The sequence below is a fragment of the Saccopteryx bilineata genome, chromosome 3 (assembly GCF_036850765.1).
Source record: "Saccopteryx bilineata isolate mSacBil1 chromosome 3, mSacBil1_pri_phased_curated, whole genome shotgun sequence".
NCBI lineage: Eukaryota > Metazoa > Chordata > Mammalia > Chiroptera > Emballonuridae > Saccopteryx > Saccopteryx bilineata.
The window spans coordinates 177,681,714-177,708,412 of NC_089492.1; the positions used below are offsets into that span (position 1 = coordinate 177,681,714).

The window sequence follows — 26,699 nt, forward strand, 5'->3', positions numbered from 1 at the left end:
AGTTTCAAATCATTTCGTAAGCCAGCCTCTGCGAAGCACCATCATGAAACTATGTCCTCAGTGCTGAATAATTTGAAAACAAATATTTGGACATAACCCCAGAGCTGGGCACTACTATGAGAGATAACAACATCATGCAAAATAAGCAACACCCCTGGATGCCTCTCTTTCTCTAATTTCTGTGACCTTTGAGTCATTCCACTTCTTTCCACGTCTGTTCCTTTATTTGAAAAAGATACAAGCCACACCATTTATAAATCTCCAGAGACTGAGATTTAATAAATTGACAAGTAAAAAGTACCTTAAGCTCCTTGGAGAAAGACAGAAAAGACACTGGCTGCTTATGTGGGGTACAAAAAATTTCTGGACAATGTCCCTTTAAAAGGAAAGTTATTGCTAAAGCCTTTGCAGGCGTCCCCAAACTACGGCCCAGCCCGCGGGCCGCAATGCGGCCCCCTGAGGCCATTTATCCAGCCCCCACTGCACTTCTGGAAGGGGCACCTCTTTCATTGGTGGTCAGTGAGAGGAGCACTGTATTTGGCAGCCCTCCAATGGTCTGAGGGACAGTGAACTGGCCCCCTGTGTAAAAAGTTTGGAGACCCCTGCTTAGGGTTTGGGTAAATACAGAATTGTCGGAAATTCTGAGCCTTTTATATCCTTAAGAAAGAGGGTGTTCATGATGTAAGGAAAAGGGGAAGGAAGGTAACAGTGTAAGAGGAGGGATGGGGCACTGTTATGGATACATTTATGTCCCCCCTAAAATCCATACGTTGAAGCTCTAACTCCCACTACTTTATAATATGACCATGTTTGAGAAAGAGCCTTTAATGAAGTAATTAAGTTTAAATGTGATCATTAGGGTAGCCTGAATCCAGTATGACTGGTGTCTTTATAAGAAAGAGGATTAGGCCACAGACAACACAGAGGGGTGACCATGTGAAGCCACAGCAAGAAGGCAGCCATAGGGAGGCCTCAAGGAAACCAAACCTGCCAACATCTTGATCTTGGACTTCTAGCCTCCAGAATGGTCAGAAAACAAACTCCATTGTTTAAACCTCCAGGCTGTGGTATTTTGTTATGGCAGCTCTAGCAATCTAATCCAGGAACTTCGGTGGAAAGTTGGGTGTTGGCCAAGAGAAGAATGTGGCCCACTGCCTTGACTCCCCTCACTCGGTAACGACAGCGTGCCGTGGGGAAGAGCACACTGGGAGCGGGCATGTCTTTCCCGTCCTGGAGAGGGTGTCTCTGACCTGCTCCTTGAACAGCTCCCGGAGCGTGGCCATGCACTGCTGCAGCACCTGCTTGTCATCCAAGTTCCAGAGGGAGGCCACCGCCTCCCCAGCAATCACAGACATCAGCACGCTGTGTTTCTTCTGGACACGTGACAGAGAAAAGCAGCTTATATACTTTTCACTTGGGTGCAAAAGTCTCTAAATGCACTACTCCAAAGAGATGACCTCACCTCACAAATTAAATTTCATTATTTCCTACCGTTCCTATCCTTCCACTCACCTGCCCATTCTACTCACAGACACTCATTATTCGCCTAGACACTACACATTTTTTTATTGTTCCCTGCTGAAAAAAAAAACAACCAGGAGGCAGTGTAAATATCTGATTGAGGGTTCTCTTGGCTTTTCGCTTGTAAGAACTTGTTTTAGAGGAAGTGGAACAAGGTTGAGAAGGGAAGTCTGTGGATTAAGTAAGGGAAAGAACTTTCTCAAATAGTAAAGAAACTTCGCCCTCAGCTCCCATGTGAAATCTTTTAAGATGTTTCTTGGAATTAAGACAAAAAACAAACAACTGGGATTTCTTTGCATGACATCAGCACCACCATAGCTTTCAAATCATTATTGTCCCCCACCAATCACATCTGCTAACACCAAGACCTGCCCTCACCTGGGCCAATCAGAACCCAGCCTTCACAGCACTGCTGGAGGATCCTTGGGAAGTCCTTTTCTAGTACCACTCATGGCTGCGCTGTGGTAGGCTCTCCCTAAAAGGAATTCCCCTATCAGCCTGAAATAATGCAGTTTCCACAAGTGACCAACTCATTTCTCAGGGACCAACAACAGCACTTTGAGAAAATATGGCAGATAATGGGGCTCCTACCCTATAGGAAAATGTCCCATTCTAAGTATCCTCCCAGAATATAAACATACATTGAGAGTGTCCACGATGTCCATTAGTTTTTCAGCTAGACATGTAAATAATTACCACACCGTATTTTAAACTGTAATAGAGAAATTCACACCATGTTTCACCAATGACTTTACCTGGGGATCCATGTCATAGAATACAGCAAAAAGCCCTCGTTTGCTGGCACAAGGAGGGACATGCCCAAAAAAGTCTGCCCCTTGAACCTTACTGTCCCAGAATCTATAAGGAAATTGCAAGGCAATCTGAAAAGTAAGCAAGAGAAAAATGGTTAACAGTGTCTTTAATGAAAAGTACAACAATCTCTGAGAAGTAACCTATAGCTCTTAACTAAAACTACACTAAAAAAAAAACAAGCCTCACTACTCCCTTTCCATTCTCCAACCTCCGTTCTCTTCTCTGTGAGCATCTGGCCATTCGTATCCCTCAGATCCGTACTCCCACTAACAACCTCTCGGCTAATCTGAAAATACAAAGCATTCATGAGACTCGGTCTTGAAGCTGAAGTCCCTACAATAAATTCTGACTCCCTCGTCAGTCCGCCAGTATCTCCTACAGCACTGGCAGATTCTGCTAAAAAGATTTTAAAGGCAGAGTAAGCCAAACATTCTCCCCACTGGGACTGACCAATGGAGGACAGAAGAAAAAGAAGAATTGCTTATTTACATAACAAGTTCTAATTCTGAATAACAAGATTATCCTCCTGAAGTTAAAATTCACAGAGTTCAGCCAGCTCTCCTCCTTATGTTTTCATAATATCCTTCTGTAATAACTCAAACGTAAAGGAAATCTTTAAATTCTATTTGGATTCAAAATTACCTACTACTTCTCAATATCAGAAGTGAAGGAACTCCTGTCAACTGACATTAATCTCTGTAATTCTGGGGCTTACGTGATCCAGTCACCTTTTCAATGATGCCTGCACCTAAGCTGTTGATAGCCTTCATCTTCTTGTCTGACAGCAGTGGGTTAAACTGAATGGCACCCTTCTGCAGTAAGGCCAGTGGTACTGTGACTAATACCTGTGGGAAATAATTAAGTTAACATACAAGCAGCAACTGACTTAACATCACTACAACCCAGTGCGTGCGTTTCCAGGAAAATCTCAATCCTAAAGAACATTCTTCTCTGTGGCTGGTCATGAGATAGTCAGTATCCCACGCTGCCATGCACAGCTGTGCAGGCTGCTCACTGCACAAAGGTGCCTGGCTGGGAAGCACTGTCATCTGCATGAAGGAACTTGCAGAAAGGTCTAGATGATTTACAATAACCCCAGGTTAAGAAGAGTCAGCAGATCCCAATCCTGAAAATAAGTGCTGTAAGAAGGGATGTACCTAGATCTGGAGTCAGGAGAACTAAACTTGTGCATCATTTCTGACGCTTTCTAAAGTGTGAGCAAGAAAATACCCACCCTACTAATCGCAAAGGATTGGGTTAATGCTTAAAACAAAACCCCTTACAATATACATCAATACGCCTCATAAATGGTAAAGCACGTCACAAACACCAGGGACTATTACAATCATGTAAAGCCACATGAAATTTTTTTTAAAAGAAGGAAGCAATTTATTGCAGGGTCTTGGCCTGACCTATAGTGGCACAGTAGATAAAGTGTCAATTTGGGAATGCTGAGGTCGCCAGTTGGAAACCCCAGGCTTGCCTGGTCAAGGCACATATGGGAGTTGATGCTTCCTGCTCCTCCCCACTTTTTCTCTCTCTCTTTCTCTCTCTCTAAAAATGAATAAATAAAATCTAAAAAAAATTATTTCATGGTCTCAAGTGGCTTACAGAATCATTTAGCTAACAGATGAAGTAACAGATGCTAACAGAACCTTCAAGAATGGCTCTCAAACGTCTTTTACAAAACCAGGCCATCAAAGAAACTTACTGTCTCTCTACACAGTCAGGAAATTTCTGGCTCCAGAACCATGTGACCAATGCCACAACCAGGAGCCATTATTACCACTATCAGAATCACGCCACTTATAGAACAGCCTGTACCAGCAAAATGGATTCCTCGTGTCCTGCCTCAACTCCCTTGTCTCCCATCCAAGTACTAACCAGGCCCAACCCTGCTTAGCTTCCGAGATCAGATGAGATCGGGCATGTTCAGGGTGGTATGGCTGTAGACTCAACTCCCTTGTAGTTAATGATTGAACAGGACCCTCAACTGTCCCTGCTATAGAAGAACCAAACACCCCGACCATTGTGTTTGTCAGCAGATGGAGCAGAAATGAAGTAAAAGCCAGACTAGACCTTCCATATCATACAAGTGCATTGGCATGACCAAACCATTTATTATTTAGAGCCCCAGCTGCAAAGGAGTCTGGGAAGGTGCGTGTGTGTGTGTGTGTGTGTGCGCGCGCGCGCGCGCGCGCGTGCGTGCTTACTTTCTATCATCTACAGTGCAAGGTAACAGGAAGACGGGAGTGGAATAAAGCTGAATGCAAAGCACAATATCCACCATGGCCTGCATCAGAGATTTAGTGTATTTGGCTCTGCAGTAGACAGAGCATCTTCCTGGAGTGCTGAGGTTGCCAGTAGGATCACAGGGTCACTGGCTCCATCCTGAGAGTGCCGGCGTGACCCTGAGGGCACCAGTTTGAGCTCGGTCAGAGCAGTATGAGAAGCAATCAATGAGTGCTAAGTGGAGCAAGTCTGTCTCTCCCCCCCCCCCCCCCCCCCGTCTCTACCACCCACTCAATTAAAAAAAAAAAAAAGATTTAGTGTATGTGGCTTGATTCACAGAAGTTCATAGTTCTTCCTGGGATTCTGTCACTGTTTTCTGCCACAAGAAAATTAGAAAAATTTAAAAGTAAAAACCATGTGCCCTATCCTCAATCTGGTTACAGGAAACAGCTACCATGTAACAACCAAAAAGATTACTCTTGGATATATAAATAAAAATTAGAAGAACATAAGATCTATAGATTTTCTTAATAAGGAAGAAGCTTTCAAAAGCACAGAAACTTAGGTAAAGTAACAGGCACAACATATAAACATACGCTATTAAAGAACTAACACTACATCTCAGTTGAAGCAGCCTAGACTGAATTAGTTTGCAAATGTTTATCAGGGTATCCTGTTGAGTTAGAAATCTTTCATTTATAAACTGGGGAAACTTCCAACTCAAACCATGTGATGTGTGCTGACAACCATAAAAATAAAAACATTTTCTTTAACCATTCAGAGTAGGCTTTGAAACGCAGGCTGAAGCTGTGCCCTGTAATATCTCTGGGAGCCAGAACACAAAGAGAGAAGAGCAAACATGCCTGGCCAGGGTCAGCAGAGGGCGACCCAGCAGGGTGAGTTTAACAGGCATCCTCTGGATGACCAAAGGCCGAGTTACAACATACCAGAAGTTGAGCCACAGGCTGACTTGCAATTTGAAAAAGAGAGATTAAAAAAAAAAATTACCACTAATAAGAATTTGAGAGATTACCCTGACTAGGGTAATCTTATAAATCGTAAAGTAGTTCTTACAAATAAGGGCACTGTTGCCCTGTGGTCCTCCACTCCAGCTGCATGCTGTAATCACTTAGGGCGTATCACAAATGTGACCAGACCAATTCAGTGAGAATCCCTGCGGGGTGATGTTTTTCAGTCTTTTCAAACACCTTCTGCATGGTTGTAGTGTGCAGCCGGGACTGAGAACCACTATCAGTCCCAAGTCTATAGAACCACTAGTTAAAAGGACGAATAGTATGAGGCCCATTCCATGGACTCATGCACAAACCTCGTCTTTCCATTTGATATGCAATCCTTCACTTCTGTATGAATATCAAGGATTGTGAAATGCTTTCAGATAACTAAAAAGGACAAAACGTAGACATAACTGAATTTAAATAAACTTATGGGGTTTATTAATCTTCCTGCACCCCAAGTAAGTGCCTTTGTTCTCCAACACTACAGAAATCTCAGTGTGATTTCACATATTACATTATAGCACCTTTTTCACTGTCCATCTACTGAAGTGGTTACATAAACCTCAAATAGTATAGAAGTACTTCCACAGTTTCAAAATGAAAACAGAGCTTTCCGGATTTGAAAAATGGTTTCATGGCAAAATGAACAAAAAAACTCTTATCAATCTGGAAAACAGTGAATTAAAGTAAAATAGATATCTTTATTTTTTTTAATTTTTTTAAAAAATTTTTAAATTCATTTTAGAGAAGTGAGACAGAGAGAGAGAGAGAGAGAGAGAGAGAGAGAGAGAGAGAGAAAGGGGGGAGGAGCAGGAAGCATCAACTCCCATATGTGCCTTGACCCTGTAAGCCCAAGGTTTTGAACTGGCGACCTCAGTTTTCCAGATCGATACTTTATCCACTGCACTACCACAGGTCAGGCCTAAAATAGGTATTTTTAAAAGTAGGCCTTCTCAGAGCCTTTAATATGCCCCTGTATAACCCTAAAAGTAAACTGTAGTATACAATACTTTTCAAATTTATGTGGGCAAAAAATTTCTTTCTCAATTCTAAGGACTAATGTTGCACAGAACCCATTTTAAGAATTCCATCAGCCATGAATTTATTAGTGTTAGATTAGTTAAATCGGATTTGCACAATTAACTGGACGTGCATAACTCCTCAAAAATCAAACAAGGTTCCAGGCAGATTGCCAAAGGCCACCTTCTTGGTGGAAAAGACTCTTTTCAGTTTCTGCCAGGCACCTGAAGCACTTAGAAAAATTCCAGCACTTACCTTCTGTGCTGTATACCCTGTCCCATCTGTTGTGGTAACTTGTACTTCATCTCCCGAATAATCAATACTCTGGACCTGCTCAGAAAAACAATTTTAAAAAACATGATGGAACCAAATGATCTGGGACCCCTCCCAAGTATCCTATTATGTAAATTTACATTTTTAAGGCAATGGAAAATCCTTTCCTGGCATTCAGAGATCAAAACAACAGTTACAGCCTGACCTGTGGTGGCGCAGTGGATAAAGTGTAGACCTGGAATGCTGAGGTCACCAGTTCAAAACCCTGGGCTTGCCCATTCAGGGCACATACGGGAAACAACTATGAGTTGATGCTTCCTGCACCTCCCCTCCTTTTTCTCTCTCTCTACCCCCCTCTAAAATCTATAAATAAAATTATAAAAAAAGGAGGGAGCCTGATCAGGTGGTGATGCAGTGGATAGAGCATCGGACTGGGATGTGGAGGACCCAGGGTTGAGACTCCAAGGTCGCCAGCTTGAGCATGGGCTCAACTGGTTTGAGCAAAGCTCACCAGCTTCAACCCAAGGTCGCTGGCTCGAGCAAGGGGTTACTCAGTCTGCTGAAGGCCCGCAGTCAAGGCACATATGAGAAAGCAATCAATGAACAACTAAGGCAGGGGTCTCAAACTCGCAGCCCGGCCCGCCGAACAATTTTGTGCGGCCCGCAGACTAATCCACGAAGTTCAAAATATTTTGGATAAAATTAAGTAAGCCTAGGGGCCTACTTGTATTTTTCATTTCTCTAGCATCCTAGCTAGATATTAGCTTAGTTAACAGCAGTTGTGATGCGAACTACAGTTTCTGGTTGTTTTGTGACACTGAGTAAACTGCATGTACGATTGTGCTTGTTGTACTGATTTTTTTTTTGTTTTCAACTGCAGTGAGAAAAGTGTTGCGTAACAGTTGCCTTTTGTAGACCTAGTGCGGCCTGCCGAATGGCTGTGATCTTGCTCTGCGGCCCACATGCTGAGTTGAGTTTGAGACCCCTGAACTAAGGTGTCACAACAAAAAACTAACGGTTGATGCTTCTCGTCTCTCTGCATTCCTGTCTGTCCATCCCTATCTATCCCTCTCTCTGCCTCTGAAAAAAAAAAAAGAGCCCTGCCCGGTTGGCTCAGTGGTAGAGCGTCGGCCTGGCGTGCAGAAGTCCCGGGTTCGATTCCCGGCCAGGGCACACAGGAGAAGCGCCCATCTGCTTCTTCACCCCTCCCCCTCTCCTTCCTCTCTGTCTCTCTCTTCCCCTCCCGCAGCAGAGGCTCCACTGGAGCAAAGATGGCCCAGGCGCTGGGGATGGCTCCTTGGCCTCTGCCCCAGGCGCTGGAGTGGCTCTGGTCACAAAAGAGTGACACCCCGAAGGGCAGAGCACATAGCCCCCTGGTGGGCAGAGTGTCGCCCCCTGGTGGGCCTGCCGGGTGGATCCTGGTCGGGCGCATGCGGGAGTCTGTCTGACTGTCTCTCCCCGTTTCCGGCTTCAGAAAAATACAGAATAAATAAATAAATAAATAAATAAAAAGAAAAAGAAAAAGAAAGAAAGAAAGAAAAAAACCTGTTACAGCCTATTTCAGGAAATTATCGCTCAGGCATTAAAATTTATAAATACTGGCCCTGGCCATGTAGCTCAGTTGGTTATAACATCGTCCACTATGCCAAGGCTGTAGGTTCAAACCACAGTCAGGGCACATATAAGAATCAACCAATGAATGTGTAAATAAGTAGAATAACAAATCAATGTTTCTCTCTGTCCCTCTCCCCCTCTCCCCCTTGTTCTCTAAAAATTAAATTTTTGAAAAATTTATAAATACTATGTTTTTGTTTGTTTGTTTGTTATTTTTTGTGGCAGAGATAGAGTCAGAGAGAGGAATAGACAGACAGGAAGGGAGAGAGATGAGAAACATCAATTCTTCATTGCGGCTCCTTAGTTGTTCATTAATTGACCTCTTACACGTGCCTTGACCGTGGGGACACAGCAGACCGAGCGACCCCTTGCTCGAGCCAGTGACCTTGGGTCCAAGCTGGTGAGCTTCGCTCAAACCAGACGAGCCTGCGCTCCAGCTGGCGGGCGACCTTGGGGGTCTCGAACCTGGGTCCTCCGCATCCCAGTTTGACGCTCTATCCACTGCACCACCGCCTGGTCAGGCTATAAATACTATGTTAAAATATGAAAAACCTTTATAATATAGTATAAAGTATAATATAAATAACTGCCTTTATGATTACAATAATGTACAGTAGAAATGCAAAGAGACAAGGATTTGAAGGCAAAATTTTTAAGTGAAAACAAGTACGCTGGGTCAGGGATGTTGTGAGCAACTTGAACACTTTATTATTAATGAAAATGCAACTGTATCACTATTGTTTCCAAATAGCAGCAGCTATGTAATTGATGTGGAGAAAAGTACTTGGAGGCAGTAGCTGATGGTCACAGTAAGTATCCTGTCTTCTGTGTAATCCACATGCCCCAAACTTGACATCCTCTAAAAATAAGGCCAGACCAGAGCCTCCTACCACTGTCATACTCACTGGGGATTGGAGCCGAATGTCTATTCCTTCAGCCAGTTTTTCAATGATGACAGAGTAGCCGGGAGTCAAAAGAGTGTGGTCACCAGCAAATTGGGCAAAGAATTCGTTGTGGTCCCAGGAGCGAGCAGACACCTGGGAAATAACAGGAGAGGTTGGGGACAGAAGAGGTGTTCCTACCTCTTCTTGAGTCTGCACCTAAGGGAGAAGGAAAGAACCTCAAGATGGGAAGAGCCACCTGAGGCAGGAGGGCAGGGCTGCTATGAACAGGGCAGAACATGATGGAAGGAGAGGACACACAAACCAGCCCAGGTGGACACCGTGCTGACGAAGGAAATCGCTCAACAATGCACTGGAAAGCTTATTAAAATAAAAGGCAGATATGATTTGGGTGTGGGTACCACTCCTTAATAAAAATAAAAAACCATCTCAGAAATAGAGAATTCTATGAGAGTAAAACCACATTTGATCAGCTCCCTATAAAAACATGCCATACTGGTCTTCAACATGGAAACTATAGAGATTAAAAAGCAGTATGACTTGAGAAAACAGTGCTATTCCAGTTGCCATGAAGAATCAAATGAACTTGGAGGCCCTGGCCAGGTGGTTCAGTGGATACAGTGTCATCCTGGTGCACCAAGGTCAAAGGCTCTATCCCAGTTCAGGGCACATATGAGAAGCACAATGAGTGCGCACAACTAAATGGAACAACTAAGTGGCTTCTCTCTCTCTCTCTTTCTCTCTCTCTCTCAAATCAATGGGGAATAAAAAAAGAATCAAATGAACATGGAGAGGTTCCAAAGAGGACAGACAGTTGAGTCAGGGGCCATCCATGGAGCCTCTATTCCAAATACAGAATATTTAAGTATCGAAATCACTTGGTTAAATAAGTTAGGCAAGTTTAAATTTATTTCAGCCAGATAAACAGGCCACCACTGCAAGGATACTGCTGTTCTGAGAGCAGTGTTTCAGACCATGCAGGGTTCCACAGCCTGGCCCCTGGGGCCTCTCTGGGGCACCGGGAGGAGGGCTGATGCACGGGCTCTGGGCCCTGATTCAGCCCAGTCACGCCCTGCACCACACACTAAGCTTCTTCACAGGCATTATTGAAAACAAAGTTTCTCTTGTTTTTCAAAAAAAAAAAAATTTTTTTTTTTCAAAACCACTGTGGGGTTATGAAATCGTGGTTTTCTAGCTTTTAGGCAGCAGAACCATTGTTTCCTGTTTGTCCAAACCAGTCCAAGTTCAATACTGAGATCGTATAAAATACACATACATAAACAAAACCAAACATTTCAAAGGAGGTTTCAGGAGACCTGGTCGCACCTGATGGAGGCTGCTGCCGCAGGCATACTCCAGGTTACTGAGGTGGAACTGAAGCACCTGTTCTTCCAGCTCACTGAACTGGATGCCAGATTCCTTAATAAAAGCTTTGTAGATCTCCTCTATTTTTTCTGTTGCGGGAACGAAGAAAAGCAGAAACAAACAGCATTAGCACTATTTTCTAATTCGTTATTGTTTGCCCTCAACCGCCTTCAACCCGCAAACCCCAGACTTCCAAGGTCCTTTCCCGGGCCCACGCGGGGGAGAGGCATCTTGACAAGGCTGGCTTCTCTCAGGAAGTGAAAGCTTATCTTAACTGGAAACAAAGCTATGTAGGTTCCATATCTCCATGTCTCATTTCTGCTTAGTTCAGAAGCTGTTTCCTCTTTTGCGCAAGATACAGAAAAGCACCCTCTGCACATCCAGACAGATACCCACAGAGAGGATTCCCATTCCTCTTTGGTCTCAAGTCAAGTCTTTATAACATCTCACCTCAACTGGGAGATCTGTGGGACACTGATCACTGGCTGTATTCTGTCCCCAGCAAGAATAGCCCACATGGGCTGTCATCACGCCAGCCCTCCACCTTAATACCTTTAATTAGGGGTTCTCTGTTACCTGTGTAATAAATCCCCAACCCACAGCCAGACTGTGCCAGCATGTTTTTAACTTTTCCAAACATGGCAACACCACCTGCCAATTCACTCTGCTGCAGAGTCCCTTCCCCAGGCCTGCGACGGTGCCTGCGACAGTCCCCCTCACGGAGCACCACCCACCCAGCTCCCAGTCCCACAGAGCCTGGACTCTGCACGCCTCAGAAATCACATCTTGTTATCAACTTCAGCACTTATCTATCCCACTCAACTGGAACTTTCAACAACGCACACACAGCGTTGTGATACCATTCCAATTACTGTCTTAGACTCCTTTTGGGGAATTTAAGGGAGGCTCACAACTGATAAATTATAAGCATTGTAATCCAGATTACTTCTTTATAACCTTCCTGGAGGAGATGACCATTCAATGTACACATTGCAGATGTGAAGCTTTTATAAAGTGCCGTGAACTTGCTTGACTAGCCCCAGGAAGACATATCAATTGCCTTTTGTTTGTTTTTTAGACAACTCAAGATTCTCACTAAAAATATCCATTCTTCCCCTGGATTGTAATATGGGAATGTCACAGCACCCCTGGATTTGCGCCAGGCTCTTGGCCCCAGACCACTGGGCTGTTTTACCACTTTCGGGGCCTTCTTGTGCAATCCCATTCCTGCCTCCTGTCACTTGTTTTCCTTTAGGTTCTGTAGAGGTTCAGCAAGAACCAAGATTTGTGGAACAGTACAGAAAATTAAGTATAAACAGATAAAATATAAATGTGATTTTTATGTAAATACTATCTAGAAACTTCAGTACATATGCTCTGTAAAATTAACGCTAGTTTCTTAGTATTTATATTTTGTTTCTTTCAGTTAAGTGCTAACAAACTAAGATCTCAGCTAAGATACTGCTAGTCTGGCTATAACTAACCTTAGATAGATATGTGCATTATTATTAAAGCTATTCCAAAAACTATTAATAAGATGAAACAGCTACTTACACAGTAAGTGTTGCTGATCCTCCCTTATTTTAAATAAGGTTAAAACAAAGCAATATCATTACATTTTTATTTGGTGACACTGAACGTATCAAGAAAATGCCATCCAGTGACTACCACACATGTGACAAACACTAACCAAATTCTGAGAACACCCTGAAAGTCAGCCTAATAACTATCATCAATTCCAGAAAATTCAACAACTCACCACTTGGTCTGGACACTATGGCAGATAATTAAATGATCCCTGTTAACCCCAGTAAATTTCTGAAAATATTCTGTTATGGTTTGTCTGTCAACACCAATGGGGGTGATTACAGTGTGGGTCAGCCTCAGAAGGTTGGGGGTGGGGAGTGCGAATGAAAAACAAGAGACAGGCAGTCCCTACCTGAGGAGTTCACCCCAAACAGACATGGAGTATACACCAGAGTGAGGAACTAAGAACTCTTACAATGAAACAGAGTTGAAGCAAATTAACATCCGGAGAACCGAGTTCAAATGTTCGTACTTTAAGAAACTCTGACATGCTTCCAAGAACACAAGTGAATAAATTCAGGTCATAAAGTTATATGTTAAATAAACACCAATTTAAGAAACAATATAGCAAAATTTCAGCTGGCACCTTCAAGGAAATGAGTCAGATAACACAGTCAAGTTGCCTAGAGCACTGCGGTTAATATTGTCCTTCTAGGACCAACGCCTAAAGAATTTGAAGTAAAATTATTAAGTTATAATACACATTCTTGCATTCTTAAACAAAATATACTGAAAAAAATCTTAACCTACTGCCCCAAAAAAGGAAAACAAATGGAATCCTGGCACACAGAAACACTTATCTGGAAAAGACATTATGTGGTGACTATTAGCTCACATAGGGCTTACCATACTTCACTCAAAAGGAAGCTCCTCTAGGAAACTGATAATTAAATATTTAATTTTTTTAAATACCAGCTATTGTGTAAAGTAAGATGTGTGTGTACACACAAGCACCTACAGGTCCCTGAGGAAGTTCTGTTCCCTCTGCAGAATGGTCCGGAGAACCCATCAGTCCACAAGGAATGCTCTGAAGAACTAATTTTACTGCATACATCAACCTCCCAGATGAATGATGTTCCTGCTGACCAAGCTTAGGTTAGAAGGAGACTTAGAGGGAACAATCAGAACACCATTCTCCCCATACCTCCTAAAGGGACATCCTGGAGCTGAGTCTTATCCTTCCTCCACTCAGAGACAACATCCAAGAGAGCATTAAAATGAAAATCCATGCGCTTGTCAATAGTGGGGTCAGTAATTCTTCCACCTTCCTGAATTAAGTCACATCTTTCTCCAAACTTATGCATGCTGATGCCAAGCTTCAAAATAATAAGAATAAGAAGGTGAAAATTTTCCCTGGAAAAAATTACGTACAGGTTCTAAGCTGCAATTAGAGCTCTCATGAAGAAAAGAGTCTAGAGCCTCTCAAAAATAAAGCTGAATACGCTTAACAGAAAATGACAGCAAAGGAAGGCAGTGAAAAAACAGCATGATGTAGGAGACCTTTTCTGAGAATGAGAGGGGGACAGCGACAGCATCTGTGCCATACACTTTCCAGCTTTCCAGCCAATAGTTATTATGACAGCAGACGCTCCAGTGCACATGGCCGCTCCTCACACCAGCGTGCTGTCTCCTCTACGGGCTCATGTGCGTGAGCACACAAACACATGCTCACAGAGGTTGCAAATGAATTTACTGTTCATAAATATTTCAGGAAATACCTTGGGCCTACCTGGTCTTCAAAGAAACTATGCAGGGTAGCCTCAAAAAAGATTAAGATGCCCAGTTAAATACAACTCTCAGGTAAGCAACAACAACAACAACAACAATAAAATAAAATAAAATAAATATATATATGTATGTATTATTTTTAGTATAAGTATGTCCCAAATATTGCATGCAAAGTATCTCGTGAAATATCTGGGACATACTTACACGAAAAAGTTACTTGTTATTTATCTGAATGTAACTAGGCATTTTGTATTTATTATTTGTTTACTCTGGCAACCCTAACACTGTGCTAATCCAGTGGCCTAAAGATAACACACAAATATAATTAAAGACCTTAGAAAAAAATATTGTAAGACCTGCAGTACCACCTTTCTCAGAAGGAAGAACTGTAACTGTATTTGCTTGTCAGAGAAGATGAGGGGCAAACGATCATCCTATTATTGAAGAGCACATTCACATTACACAGAAGCACACTGAAAATTCTTTCTTAAAGGAAGAAACCCACTTGTTCACACATGAGTGCTACTGGGTTGTTAATACAGCCATTGACAATCTGGGCTCCTCTTCCCACTGTGACACCTTTAAAAGACTTATCATCCCACACTCGGCCTCCAATTCTGTCTTTGGCTTCCAGCACAGTCACCTACAAAGACAAACAATGGAGGAAGCTAAGTTCATTAGAATAGTCATATCAAATGTACTACTATAAATGTAGACTAATAGTTAAATAAATTTCATATTTGGTTAATAGTTTTATTACATTACTTTTTTTCTTAAGTGAGAGAAGGGGAGATAGTGAGACAGACTCCCAATAGTGAGGTGCACCCTGACCGGGATCCTCCTGGCAACCCCATCTATGGCAGATGCTTGAATCAACTGAGCTATCCTCAGTGCCCAGGGCCAACGCTCAAACCACTTGAGCCACAGGCTGCAGGAGAGGTCGAGGGAGGGAAGGGGGAGAGGGAGGGGGAGTGAAGCAGATGGTCACTTCTTCTGTGCACCCTGATCAGGAATCGAACATGGGATGTCCATATGCCAGGCCAACGCTCTAGCCACTGATTCACCGGCCAGGGTCTATTACATTCCCAAAGAAATGACTTTGAAAAGAAATCAGTGTGAAGAGAAGCCAAAGTGGCTTTAAACAACTCAGAGTCTATTAAGGAATAAGTCAGCGGTCTGCTGGCAAAATCCTCACACTGTTCCCTTTCAAATCCTATAAGACATGATGAACTAGCCCATAAAATGCACTTGGAAAGCTTTCATGAAACAGCACTCCATAATTTAAAAAGCACTATTAAAAACTAGGTTAAGCCTTGGCCAGATAGCTTGGCTGGTTAGAGCGTTCTCCCAAAGTGCAAAGTTTGCCAGTTCAATCCCTGGTCAGGGCACATACAGGAATAGCTCAATGCTTCTCTCTCTCTATCTCTCTATTCCTCCCTCCCTCTCCCTCCCACTTCCCTCCCTCCTTCCTTCCTTTCTTGCTAAAACCAATAAAAAAAAGAAAAAAATTAAAATTAAAAAGAACAGGTTAAAGAGGAGATTTTGTCCTATGATCCTTTAACACAGCAAATAGACCTTAACTTCCCTAAGATAATACTGTCACTTAAAAAAAATAATGATCATGTCCCCTTATGGACTTGGCCTAAGTAGGTTGTTCCAACACCCAGGCTATTTTAACTTATTTAAATTTCTCATTCCGGTGGCAGGAGGGCTGCTCTCAGGTGGGTGGCCCTGGGACTCAAAGTGCTACACTACACTTCACCAGTTGCAGTAACTAAAAATGTGAATTCTAGTCAGCACAAGGCCAGTCATTTCGTTTCTGGGTCTCTAGAAGCACTCCTTCAAATTGTTCAGGAATCTTCCCTGAGTTTACCATCTCTCAGCTGACTCAGAGGAATCTACTTCCTAAGCATAACAGGGATGGGTAGTCTCCGTGGTGTCACCCTCATCGCCTAGCAAGAGAAAAGGGGTAACAGGGATCCTCTGAATACTCTTCCTCAGACCTCCAGTCCTTATTTCTTCCAACTAGAAAGGCTAGAGCTGGTGCTTCAGCCCTCCCCACTCTGCTGCTCTGACTTCAGATGAACACAGAACCATCCGTGTCCAGTTTCCATTTAGGGAAAGAGGAAGGCTGAACACTGAAGACTCTGGATAGTAACAACCTCCCCTGTAACATCATCTGTGGGTTTCTTAAGTAAAGAACAAACAGGAAGCTGAGACTCGAATACGTAACATTGAAATAAATAATTAATTAAAACACCCCATAGCTTAATAACACTAAGAAAACACTTGCCAATGCAAACCCACTTCCTATAAATCCAGCTCCAATTCTTCTGCTTTGTCAGCAACATGCTGTAATTCAAGATCTGGGTCCTCAATTCAATTAAGAGGAAAACCCCTCTCAGATCCAGCTGCTGAAAACTTATCTTGCCCCTAATACTCCCATAAAGAAGATACTGTGAAAAAGTCATCATTTTATTATTATTATTATTAAATGAGAGACAGGGAGGCAGAGAGACAGACTCCTACATGTGCCCAGATCAGGATCCACCTGGCAAGCCCCCTACAGGGTGATGCTCTCCCATCTGGGGCTGCTACTCCGTTGCTTGGCAACTGAGCTATTATTTCAGTGCCTGAGGCAAGGCCATGGAGTCAACCTCAGCACCTGGGGCCAGCTTTCTTGAACCATTCAAGCTATGGCTATGGGAGAAAAAAAGAGAGAGAGAAGGGGAGGAAGAGGGGTGGAGAAGCATATGGTCGCTTCTTCTGTGTGCCCTGACTGGGAATCGAACCAGAGACTTCCACACACTGGGCTGATGCTCTACCACTGAACCAACCAGCCAGGGCCTAGTTATCATTTATTTAGCCAGATAGAAAAGAGCAAAAAGGCTAATTCAATTTTATAAGAGACAAATTAATATTCAGTGAATTAAGCAAAAACCAAAGTCCTTGCAAAATAAGTTTTTTAAAAAGGAGAAATGTGTCAGATTTAGGAAGTCACAGAAATCTAGGGGGTGGTTAATTGAATAACTACAACACAAATTAGATAATGAATTGCACAAATAGTTTTTAGTAATAGTCTCTATTTTGGCTAATTTTGAACAACTTGAATAAGGCAACAGACCAGATAGAGAAAAAGAATATCCTACGTTGGGGAAGTAGGCAGCCTCAAACATGCACAGTACTTTGAAAGACATGTAAGTCTGTCTCAACCATAGATTAACCCTTTGAGTAGTACGAACATTCATGTACGTCCTCGTGCCTCCTGACCATCCAGAGTATGATCGATTTATTTTAAAAATGTGTAAGGCAACATTAAAAAAAGGTAAATGTATGTTACTGTTTCCATAAATTGGTTATCAAACAAACATGATTTTAAGTTAATAAAACTGAAACTGGAACTAATTTCATTTTTTTGAAAAAAAACTCACTCCCGGGGGTCAGCAAGCATGAAAAACACTCCCTACTCAAAAGGTTAATTCAATCCTGCTTCCAACACCAAAGATTTTTATTTTTCAGAGTAAGATTCAAAGGGTTCCTTTAATTTGCATAAGAAAATGTAACTGGATATTTCAGAAACTTTTATACAAGAAACAGTAAATTTCCAAGCCGTTATCTGTTGTCTCAAACAGTTGCAGAATTAAAGAATTTTTCCCAATGATCCCTCTATTATGTCAGTAATAACCTGTTAGGAATTTCTGCGTTGATACCAACCTAACTGAAATCTATTCCGAGTTGCTCATTAGAGTCTAAAATTCTCCAGTAAAGCGTCAACCTGGAACACCAAGCTCACTGGTTCAAAGCCCTAGGCTTGTCCGGTCAAGAAGCAATGAGTTGATGCTTCCCGCTCCCCCCTCCCCACAAATGAATAAAATCTTTAAAAAAATAAAACTCTTTATAAAACTGTGGGAATTTCTATATTCCTCTATCTTTCTTTTATTAAGTCAATTTCAAATTTCGTATCTCTTCTAGGATCGACTGTAAAAATCTCAAGATATCATGTAGTCAGCATTCTTTGCTAAAATCCAGAACTGGTTTCTAAGTCTTAGAAAGTTTGAATCAGAGGAGCAGTTAACCATCTGTTTCTGCCTCCATGAGCCAAAAATCTTACCTTAATTCCAAAGTTATGCAGTTGCCTAGCAGCTGCTAATCCTGCTGGACCAGCCCCGATAATGATGACTGATTTCTTTGGGGGAAAAAATAAAAAGAAACAACAAAAATCTAATTAGAGCAATGAAAACAATATGCTGTTTCAGTTGTTCTGGAAGGTACTACTACTACCAAGCAATGTGGGTTCATCTACATTTCTTTGATGTCCATAGCAGAAAGTTATTTTTCAAAAGAATATGCAGTACTTTTCTCAAGCAATCCCTTTCTCCTTTCTATCACTGTCCAGGTAAAAAGTGCTTCATAGTTTCCTCTCCAGAGAAACACATATTCTAAAAAGTGTTGCTTTGCCTGACCTGTGGTGGCCCAGCGGATAAAGCATCGACCCGGAACACTGAGGTCGCTGGTTTGAAGCCCTGGGTTTGCCCGGTCAGGACACATATGAGAAACAATTACTACGAGTTGATGCTTCCCATTCCTCCCCGCTTTCTTTCTCTCTCCTCACTCTAAAATCAATCAATAAAAAAATCTTAAAAATTAAAAAGTGTTGCTTTATAACTTTTATGGCCATAATGTGACTTTTGCCCGTGTTATTAACAACAATGTACCAGCCTTTACCATGACCGCCGGTGGTGTTACTGCCAGAGCTAGTCACTTACATTGTGGTAATCTTTAGGAAGAAGATGCTGGTCGCTGCCGATGCTGAGAACACCTGTGTTGATGAGACCTTTTCTTGTCATAAAATAAAGTATTCTCTCCACTTCCTGAACACATCGAATGCGCACGAGACCCCGGACAATGATGTGAGGAATACATTTATGAGGAGTAAGAGCTTCCTGTGTTTGGAAATAAAATCAAACTGTTAAGGCAAACCAACAAAAAGCAACTCTTGATTCCTCAAAATGTTAAACCTAGAATTACCACATGACCCAGCCATTTCCACTCCTAGGTACATGCCCGAAAAAAATGAAAATAGATATTTTTTAAAAAAGTTCAAAGCGGCACTATTCAAATAAACAAAACAAAATAATGTTGATCAAAATTAAACAGATAAATAAATGTGGTCAATAATATTTCACAAATGTGCTCTATTATTTAGCCATAAAAAGCAATGAAGTGCTGATCCATCTTCAATATGCATGAACCTTGCAAACATAGTGCTAAGTGAAGAAGCTCATTACAGAAGGCCACATATTGTGCTTCCATTTATATGACATGTCCAGAAGAGACAAATCTCTGGATAGGAAGTACATTAGTGGTGTGTGGGGGAAGGGAAGGACTTTGGGGTTTCCTCTTGGGGTAATAAAAATTCCTGGAACTAGAGAGTGGTGATGGTTAAACAACATTGTATATGTACTTAATGCTACTGAATTATTATATGTTTTAGAATAGTTAAAATGGTAAATTTTATGTTGTGTGTGTTTTATCACAATAGAAACTCTCAGGGATCATTCATAGCCATCATTTGTCACTAAACTATAGTAAGATTAAAGGGAGTTTTGCTGGGTGAAGGGACAAAAGAAGGGACAAGAGGCAGATGGAACAATTTGTTTCTTATCACTTATACTCCCTTGCTGAGAATGACTGCTACCAGGCGTGTGGGGGCAGACCCCATCACAAATATATTCCTGACTCAATAAGCCACACAAAGGCCACTATGGAAAACCCGGGCTGTCCTGTGTACTGGCAGCAGGAAAAGTTGAATTCTTATCTCTGATAAGAAGAGGGGGAACTGATTAAGGAACTTGAGAAAAAAAGACAAACACTGCCTTTCTCTGCTCAGCCCTGCTCTGGCAAGGCCTTGGTCCACTTCAAAGATGCCAGAGTAACATGGCCTTGGCCTGGATAAGGTTAGTACAGGCAATGGGGGTGGGGGTGGGGGTGGGGGTGAGGGTGGGGGTGAGGGGTCCCTACCCCTAGCCTCTCCTTAACTTGTCACCAACCCCCAGCTCCACCAGAACCTGAATGCAGGAAAATGCCTATACACTCAAAGTCTTCAAAAAATAACACACACAACATTGACCCTCACTGCTTCAGAAGACAAAATGTATTTGGATTTATAAAATTTTAAAAAATCAGGCCTGGCCAACTGGCTCAGCAGTAGAGTGTCGGCATGGCGTGTGGAAGTCCAGGGTTTGATTCCAGGTCAGGGCACACAGGAGAAGCGCCCATCTGCTTCTCCACCTCTCACCCTCCTCCTTCTTTCTCCCTCTTCACCTCTTGCAACCATGGTTCTAACGTGTTCAAGTAAGTTGGCCCCGAGCACTGATGATGGCTCCGTAGCCTCGCCTCAGGTGCTAAAATGGCTCAGTTGCTGAGCAATGGAACAGCAGCCCCAGATGGGTAGAACATACCCCCTAGTGGGCTTGCTTGGTGGATCCCAGTCTGTCTCTCTGCCTCCCTGCTTCTCACTTAATTAAAAAAAAATTTTTTTTTTAATCATTTCAGGCCTGACCAGCCAGTAACACAGTGGATAGAGCATCAGACGCAGAGCACCCAGGTTCAAAACACTGAGGTCGCTGGCTTGAGAGCAGGTTCATCTGGTTTGAGCAAGGCTCACCAGCTTGAGCCCAAGGTTGCTGGCTTGAGAAAGGGGTCACTCAGTCTGCTGTAGCCCCCTTGTCAGGGCACATATGAAAAAGCAATCAATGAACAACTAAGGTGTCGCAACGAAGAACTGATGCTTCTCATCTCTCCCTTCCTGTCTGTCCCTATCTGTCCCTCTCTCTGTCACAAAAATAATAATAATCATCATTTCAAAGTCTTTGATTCTACAGAAAACATTTGTGTTTTACCCCTAGAGCAGGGGTCTCAAACTCAACTCAGCATGTGGGCCGCAGAGCAAGATCACAGCCATTCGGCAGGCCGCACTAGGTCTACAAAAGGCAACTGTTACGCAACACTTTTCTCACTGCAGTTGAAAACAAAAAAAAATCAGTACAACAAGCACAATCGTACATGCAGTTTACTCAGTGTCACAAAACGACCAGAAACTGTAGTTCGCATCACAACTGCTGTTAACTAAGCTAATATCTAGCTAGGATGCTAGAGAAATGAAAAATACAAGTAGGCCCCTAGGCTTATTTAATTTTATCCAAAATATTTTGAACTTCGTGGATTAGTCTGTGGGCCGCACAAAATTGTTCGGCGGGCCGCAAGTTTGAGACCCCTGCCCTAGAGTATTAAATACATACAATACATACTCTTCTTATTAAAAATTAAAATGAATCCAGACTGACAAGTTCAGAATTTTTTTCTATAAGATTCTTAACCTGTATAAGTTAAAGTTCAAAGTCAAATTTTAAAAATATGAAGAAAAATGAATCCAAGGCTGTTTCTGAAAAGTGTATCTTTATAATTATTCACAGGAAATTCTGACCACAATTTTGTTCAGTTCAGCAAATGTTTACTACGCACCTACCTCAAGCCTGCTGGGAGGAACTGAATAATCCTCCCTTGCCCAGCTTACTCACCTGGGTATAATTCATACAAATGGCATTAACAGTAATCGCTTAATCAGGTCACTGCATACTGAAGCCTAATCCAGTGAGATACCAGGGTGGAACTGGAATATCTTTCTGGGTGCCCTTGCAAAATGTTCTCAGTCACTCAATAATTGCAGAAGAAATTAATAAATCATAAGAATACTAGACTTAGAAAAGGCTTTGTTTTTTTAAAAAAAAGAAAGCAGCTTATCTCACGCCCAAATTACTCTGCCTTTCAATGCTGGTCCTGTAGGTATGAGGCCCCTAACATTTCTCCAGTCCCAATGGAGAGCAAAGGTTGAAGCTAATGAAGTGAACAGGAATCCTGCCCTTAGTGGATTTAATCCAGTCTTTAGTGTTTCCCCTTTTCCTCCTGGTGTAGCCACCAGAATTGTTTGAACCAAACTTTGCACATTCTGCTCACTCTCTAGAGTCAAGAATTCTGATGACACATGGTCTAAAGTGGGGGTTCTGAGGAAGAAAAGACTTTGCCCCCCTTGGGCCACAGCTGGAGATATTCCTGGTCATCACAACTGCGGGGTGCTCTGGCATCTAGGGGCAGAAGCCAAAGACAGAGATAAATATATTACAATGCACAGGACAGCCCCTCACATAAAGACTATCCCCCAAAATGTCCACACAATGGAGGTGGAGAAGCCCTAGTCAAAGGTTCTGTGCACAGGTAGAGCAGCTCCTCTCTCTCACGGGAGGTCTTCGTCTGCCTGCTGAGAGTAACACGTCCTCCACTTACTTTGCAGTGAGTGTACCACAGGGCCAGGATGAGGTTTCGCAGCGCCAGGTACATTGTGGGGTCGCGGGAATACTCTGGGAACTCATAGAGCTCATCCAGCTCCATCACATCCGGCCTCACGCACAGGGCTTTGCCACACTCGTTGGGCTGGTAGAAAGGCTGAAAGTACCGGTTCATGCCTGGAACTGACAGAAGCACCAACAGGCAAATCTGACAAGCTGTCACTTCCAAATGAGGGTGAATTGAAGAGCAAAACCAAACCCATGAGGATGCCAAGACAAGCTCCCAGTCTGTCCTACTACATGGCTGCGTCCTCCACCCAATTAGACATCTATACAAATTGAACAAAGGTTTTCCCCATTCTTTCTTCACAAATTCAATTTCTATGAACGGATAACATTTTTAAAGTTGTAATTGTGGTAAAAAACAAACAAACAAAAAACCCCACACACTAAATCTACCATCTTAACCACGTTTAAGTGTACAGTTCAGTAGTGTGAAGCATACTCATATTGTGTGACAGGTCTCCAGAACTTTTATAATTTGTAAGACTCAAACTCTGTACCTACTGAACACCAACTCCCCATGGAAATATATTTTAAAATTAACTTTTATTGCAATTTTTCTGAGTATAACATTAGTAGATTCACAGACGTAAGTAGCAATTACTAACTCCTGTGAATCCTTGAGTTGCGGTTTATATACTATTTGTGCTATTTCTATGAATAGAGGGTTTTAATATAATAAATACTTGTTTTTACAAAGCCAGAGAAATGCTCTTTTCTAACCTGCTGTTTTTAAAAAACTTAAGACATTAAGAACATTTTTTATGTCATTAAATAGGACTTTAATGGTCATGCACTATTTTCTCATCATTTAATCATTCCACTAATGCTGAGCATTTAAACTTAATTCAATCATTCACTATTAAAAACAATGCCCCACACATTTCTTTGTACATAAATCTTTGGACTTACTTTTATAATGTACTTTGATAATTTGGGGAAAATTTGGAGAGTAAATGAGTATCAACTTCAAGGCTTTTGATTCATACTGCCAAAAATACCCTTCAAAAATGTTCAATCCACTAATTTGAGTGTTTGATTCATTTCACTTAATCTAATACTGGGATTTATTTTTCCCTTCTGCTTTGATTTCTACCACAACTACATTTTTAGAGGGCCCCATGTTAGGAGTTAAAAACCTTAAGATAGGGCTACCATGTCAAAATCTATTTGCACCATCAAAATGGAAGTTTGTAATTGAAAAATGAAATTAAAAATGAAAAGAAATGAACTTTGTTCATATTCAGGCAGAAGAGCTAGAATTCTTGCTTGTATACAAAGAATTCCGATCCGGAATTTTAAAGATATGATCAACAGTAATGCCTGACCTGAAGTTCTGAATTTTTTCAAGATGGATCATTTTGCTGAGATTCTCAACAGCATAACTAGAAGCTAAAAAACTCAAAAAAAAAGGGGGGGGGCTGCTATTACAATCAAAAGTTTCTTCCAGTATTTTAAGATTGTGTTTTATCATCAACTTATCCAGTTTTCAAATAACTACTCATTAAACTGTAGACATGATTCCTGGACAAGTGTTACAGGCTTTCCAATTACTGCGGAAGAATTAACTGCACAATATACACAAATGATAGGATGTTCACAGTGTAACCAAATGCACGATATAATAAGGTGCTTAATCCCACATGCTGTGCACATTAAAACAATCTTTTCCATTCTGCTCACCCACACATTTCCAGGGACTGGGGGTAGAGGGTGGGGGTGGAAGGAGCAGGGAGTGGCAGGACCAGCTCTCACCCAGCACAGAGGGGACCGCCTTGGGGTGCTCCAGCTTTCCGGGGCTGGCATCGCTGGCTGCACGGTTTGTGCTGGTGCAGGAGGGGCTCATGCCAACGCAGTCGGGATAGTAGGCAGAGAGCAGGGGTGCCGCCACGCTGTCTTTCAGCAAAGGAGGTAGGATGAGCATGGAGTACCACCAATGATTGGAGACTTCCAACACTCTCTGAAATGGGCAGAGCAAGGCAATTCTCATCATGGTGTTCATCCTCAACCCTTCTCTGCCTTGCCCTCTCTGCAAGCCTACACAGAGCTCAGCACACTCAGACTTAGGAGCAGAGGTGGCTGGCCGTACCTGGAGAGTATGTTTCCAAGGCTAAGTTATTTCAGAGACACAGAATAGCCTCCTCTTCTCTCCCTCTCCGTCCTCAGCAAACCCACCAATCCCAGGTCAGTCTTAGTGCTGTATCCACCGACTACAAGGCAAGTCTAGGTTTAAGGTGTGATAGGACAAATTTCTTCCTATTCAGTAACCATTTATCATCCATCTCTCCCTTGTACTTAGGACCTACAGATAATTGAAATTGCAAAAGTGGTCAGAAAAAAATAATTCTCCTACATAGCAGGCAAGTATTTCACCAGAGGCTACTAAAATATTTTCAGAGGGAAAAAGTACACTACAACCATTAAGTGAGATGCTAAATGTAGAACTGAACAATAAAAATCTATTTTCAGTCTTAAAATATGTGATCACATTCCAGAGCTGATGCAACATACAGAACCATTGGATCAAAGCATCCCCATGATGACTCACTCTTATAATAAAAAGAAAATCTGGTAGGCTCTTAGAGATACATGCCACAAATCCCATGCTAGATAGCACTTTCTAACAATGATCCTGGATGCATGCTCCAGGAATTCTAAGAATCTCATACAGGAAAACCCTGAGCTCAGGATCCCTCCGGTGTTAGTTCTCTAGGCTCCTAGCAAATGCCACCGGACATCCAGCAGGGGTTTGTGAACTTAATGTCTTTGGTGTTAACCCAATTTAGGGATGTGTTTTGTCTGCCCTTCACATTTCACCAAGTCCAAATCTGGGACGAGTGATTTTCAGTTTACTGCAAGCCCCAAAGCTGCCTATAAATCACTCCCAGCTGTTTCACAGTTCACTGTATGGGCCTGGCCCCGAAGGCATGCCTGTGTGTAATCTTTGTTCTCAAGTCTCATCTTGGATTCGACTACCTTTGACTAGAGTGTGCAGTGCCAAAGAGAAGGGAAGCTTCAGTCCCTTTTGCATACACCAGCACTGCCTCTACCAATCCCCTTCTGAGCTCAGCCCCAAGGAGATACTACACTGGGTGTTCAGATACTGATACCCCAAAGAGACCACAGAGAAGGCAGAATACAGGTGTCTTAAAAGACATTAACCCGTGCTCTCTCATTCTCTACTTCTTCCTGGGTCTTGTAACTGTGTTGGTAACTTGAGTCAGGACCCAAGAGAAGACCTAGCCATCCTATTAACCCCCCTAGTCTGCCTCTCTGTAGAAGCCCACTTGAGGGTGTTCCAGCCAGCCTCTGCATTGGAATATGAGAAACTCAAACAGTGACTAACAAACTGGCATTTGATTTTGCTAGCCCAAGTGTAGTCCCTCAACACATGCACAATTTCTGGGCATCTGGCTATAATTTTGTCCACATGCAATAAAAAATTCCACTTTTGGGCCTGACCAGGTGGTGGCGCAGTGGATAGAGCATCTGATTGAAACACAGAGGACCCAGGTTCAAAACCCTGCGGTCGCCAGCTTGAGCGTGGGCTCATCTGGTTTAAGTGAGGCTCACCAGCTTGAGCTCAAGGTCGCTGGCTTGAGCAAGGGGTCACTTTGTCTGCTGTAGCCCCCCGTCAAGGCACATATGAGAAAGCAATCAATGAGAAACTAAGGTGCCACAACGAAGAACTGATGCTTCTCATCTCTCTCCCTTCCTGTCTGTCTGTCCCTCTCTCTGTAACCAAAAAAAAAAAGTGTACAGGTGTGTCTTACACACCTCATTATATAGCAGAATGGCTTTAAAACAGATGTCAATTCTGTTTTAAAGATGTCAAATCTGCTAGATGTCAATTCTCCCTTTGCCTAAAAATCAACCACAGTTCCTAATTTTCAGACATATAGAAAAACTGCAAGTTAACCATCCTGACTTACTGAATGAAATGCAGAATAACTCAGAATCTCATAATATTAGAAACTCAAGAGTTTTTTTTAAAAGTTACTTTCTGAAACAGCCATTGCATGTGGTTGTACAACCCATGGACTTGGCCAGCTCAGGCAGCAAAGCCTCCTGAGACAAATGAAACAAGGTGTAGCCAGCTGGAGACACAGCCTTCCCCTCCATGCAAGACAGAACAACGCAGCTACATCAATGTCAGAACACACAAGAACACTCTCACAGCTGAACGGTGGTCTGGGACGAGACCATCCAATACTAGCCTC

The 26,699-nt window shown here is 42.4% G+C and overlaps 1 protein-coding gene across 5 annotated transcripts in view; it reads right to left on the bottom strand.

Annotated features, from left to right (window-relative positions):
• The window catches only part of KDM1B (lysine demethylase 1B), a 63,225-nt gene that overhangs the window by 14,593 nt on the left and 21,933 nt on the right, over window positions 1-26,699 (bottom strand). For 4 of the 5 annotated variants that reach the window (XM_066268301.1, XM_066268302.1, XM_066268304.1 and 1 more), the window contains 12 exons: window positions 24,235-24,439; window positions 22,415-22,599; window positions 18,838-19,014; window positions 18,183-18,257; window positions 14,577-14,714; window positions 13,488-13,659; window positions 10,718-10,845; window positions 9,395-9,526; window positions 6,858-6,932; window positions 3,063-3,179; window positions 2,277-2,402; window positions 1,251-1,373 (listed from right to left, as the gene is read on the bottom strand). In XM_066268301.1, the coding sequence (XP_066124398.1) occupies window positions 1,251-1,373; window positions 2,277-2,402; window positions 3,063-3,179; window positions 6,858-6,932; window positions 9,395-9,526; window positions 10,718-10,845; window positions 13,488-13,659; window positions 14,577-14,714; window positions 18,183-18,257; window positions 18,838-19,014; window positions 22,415-22,599; window positions 24,235-24,439 (1,653 nt within the window). The remainder of the gene's footprint in view (window positions 1-1,250; window positions 1,374-2,276; window positions 2,403-3,062; window positions 3,180-6,857; window positions 6,933-9,394; window positions 9,527-10,717; window positions 10,846-13,487; window positions 13,660-14,576; window positions 14,715-18,182; window positions 18,258-18,837; window positions 19,015-22,414; window positions 22,600-24,234; window positions 24,440-26,699) is intronic. The other variant, XM_066268305.1, reaches the window with a different exon arrangement.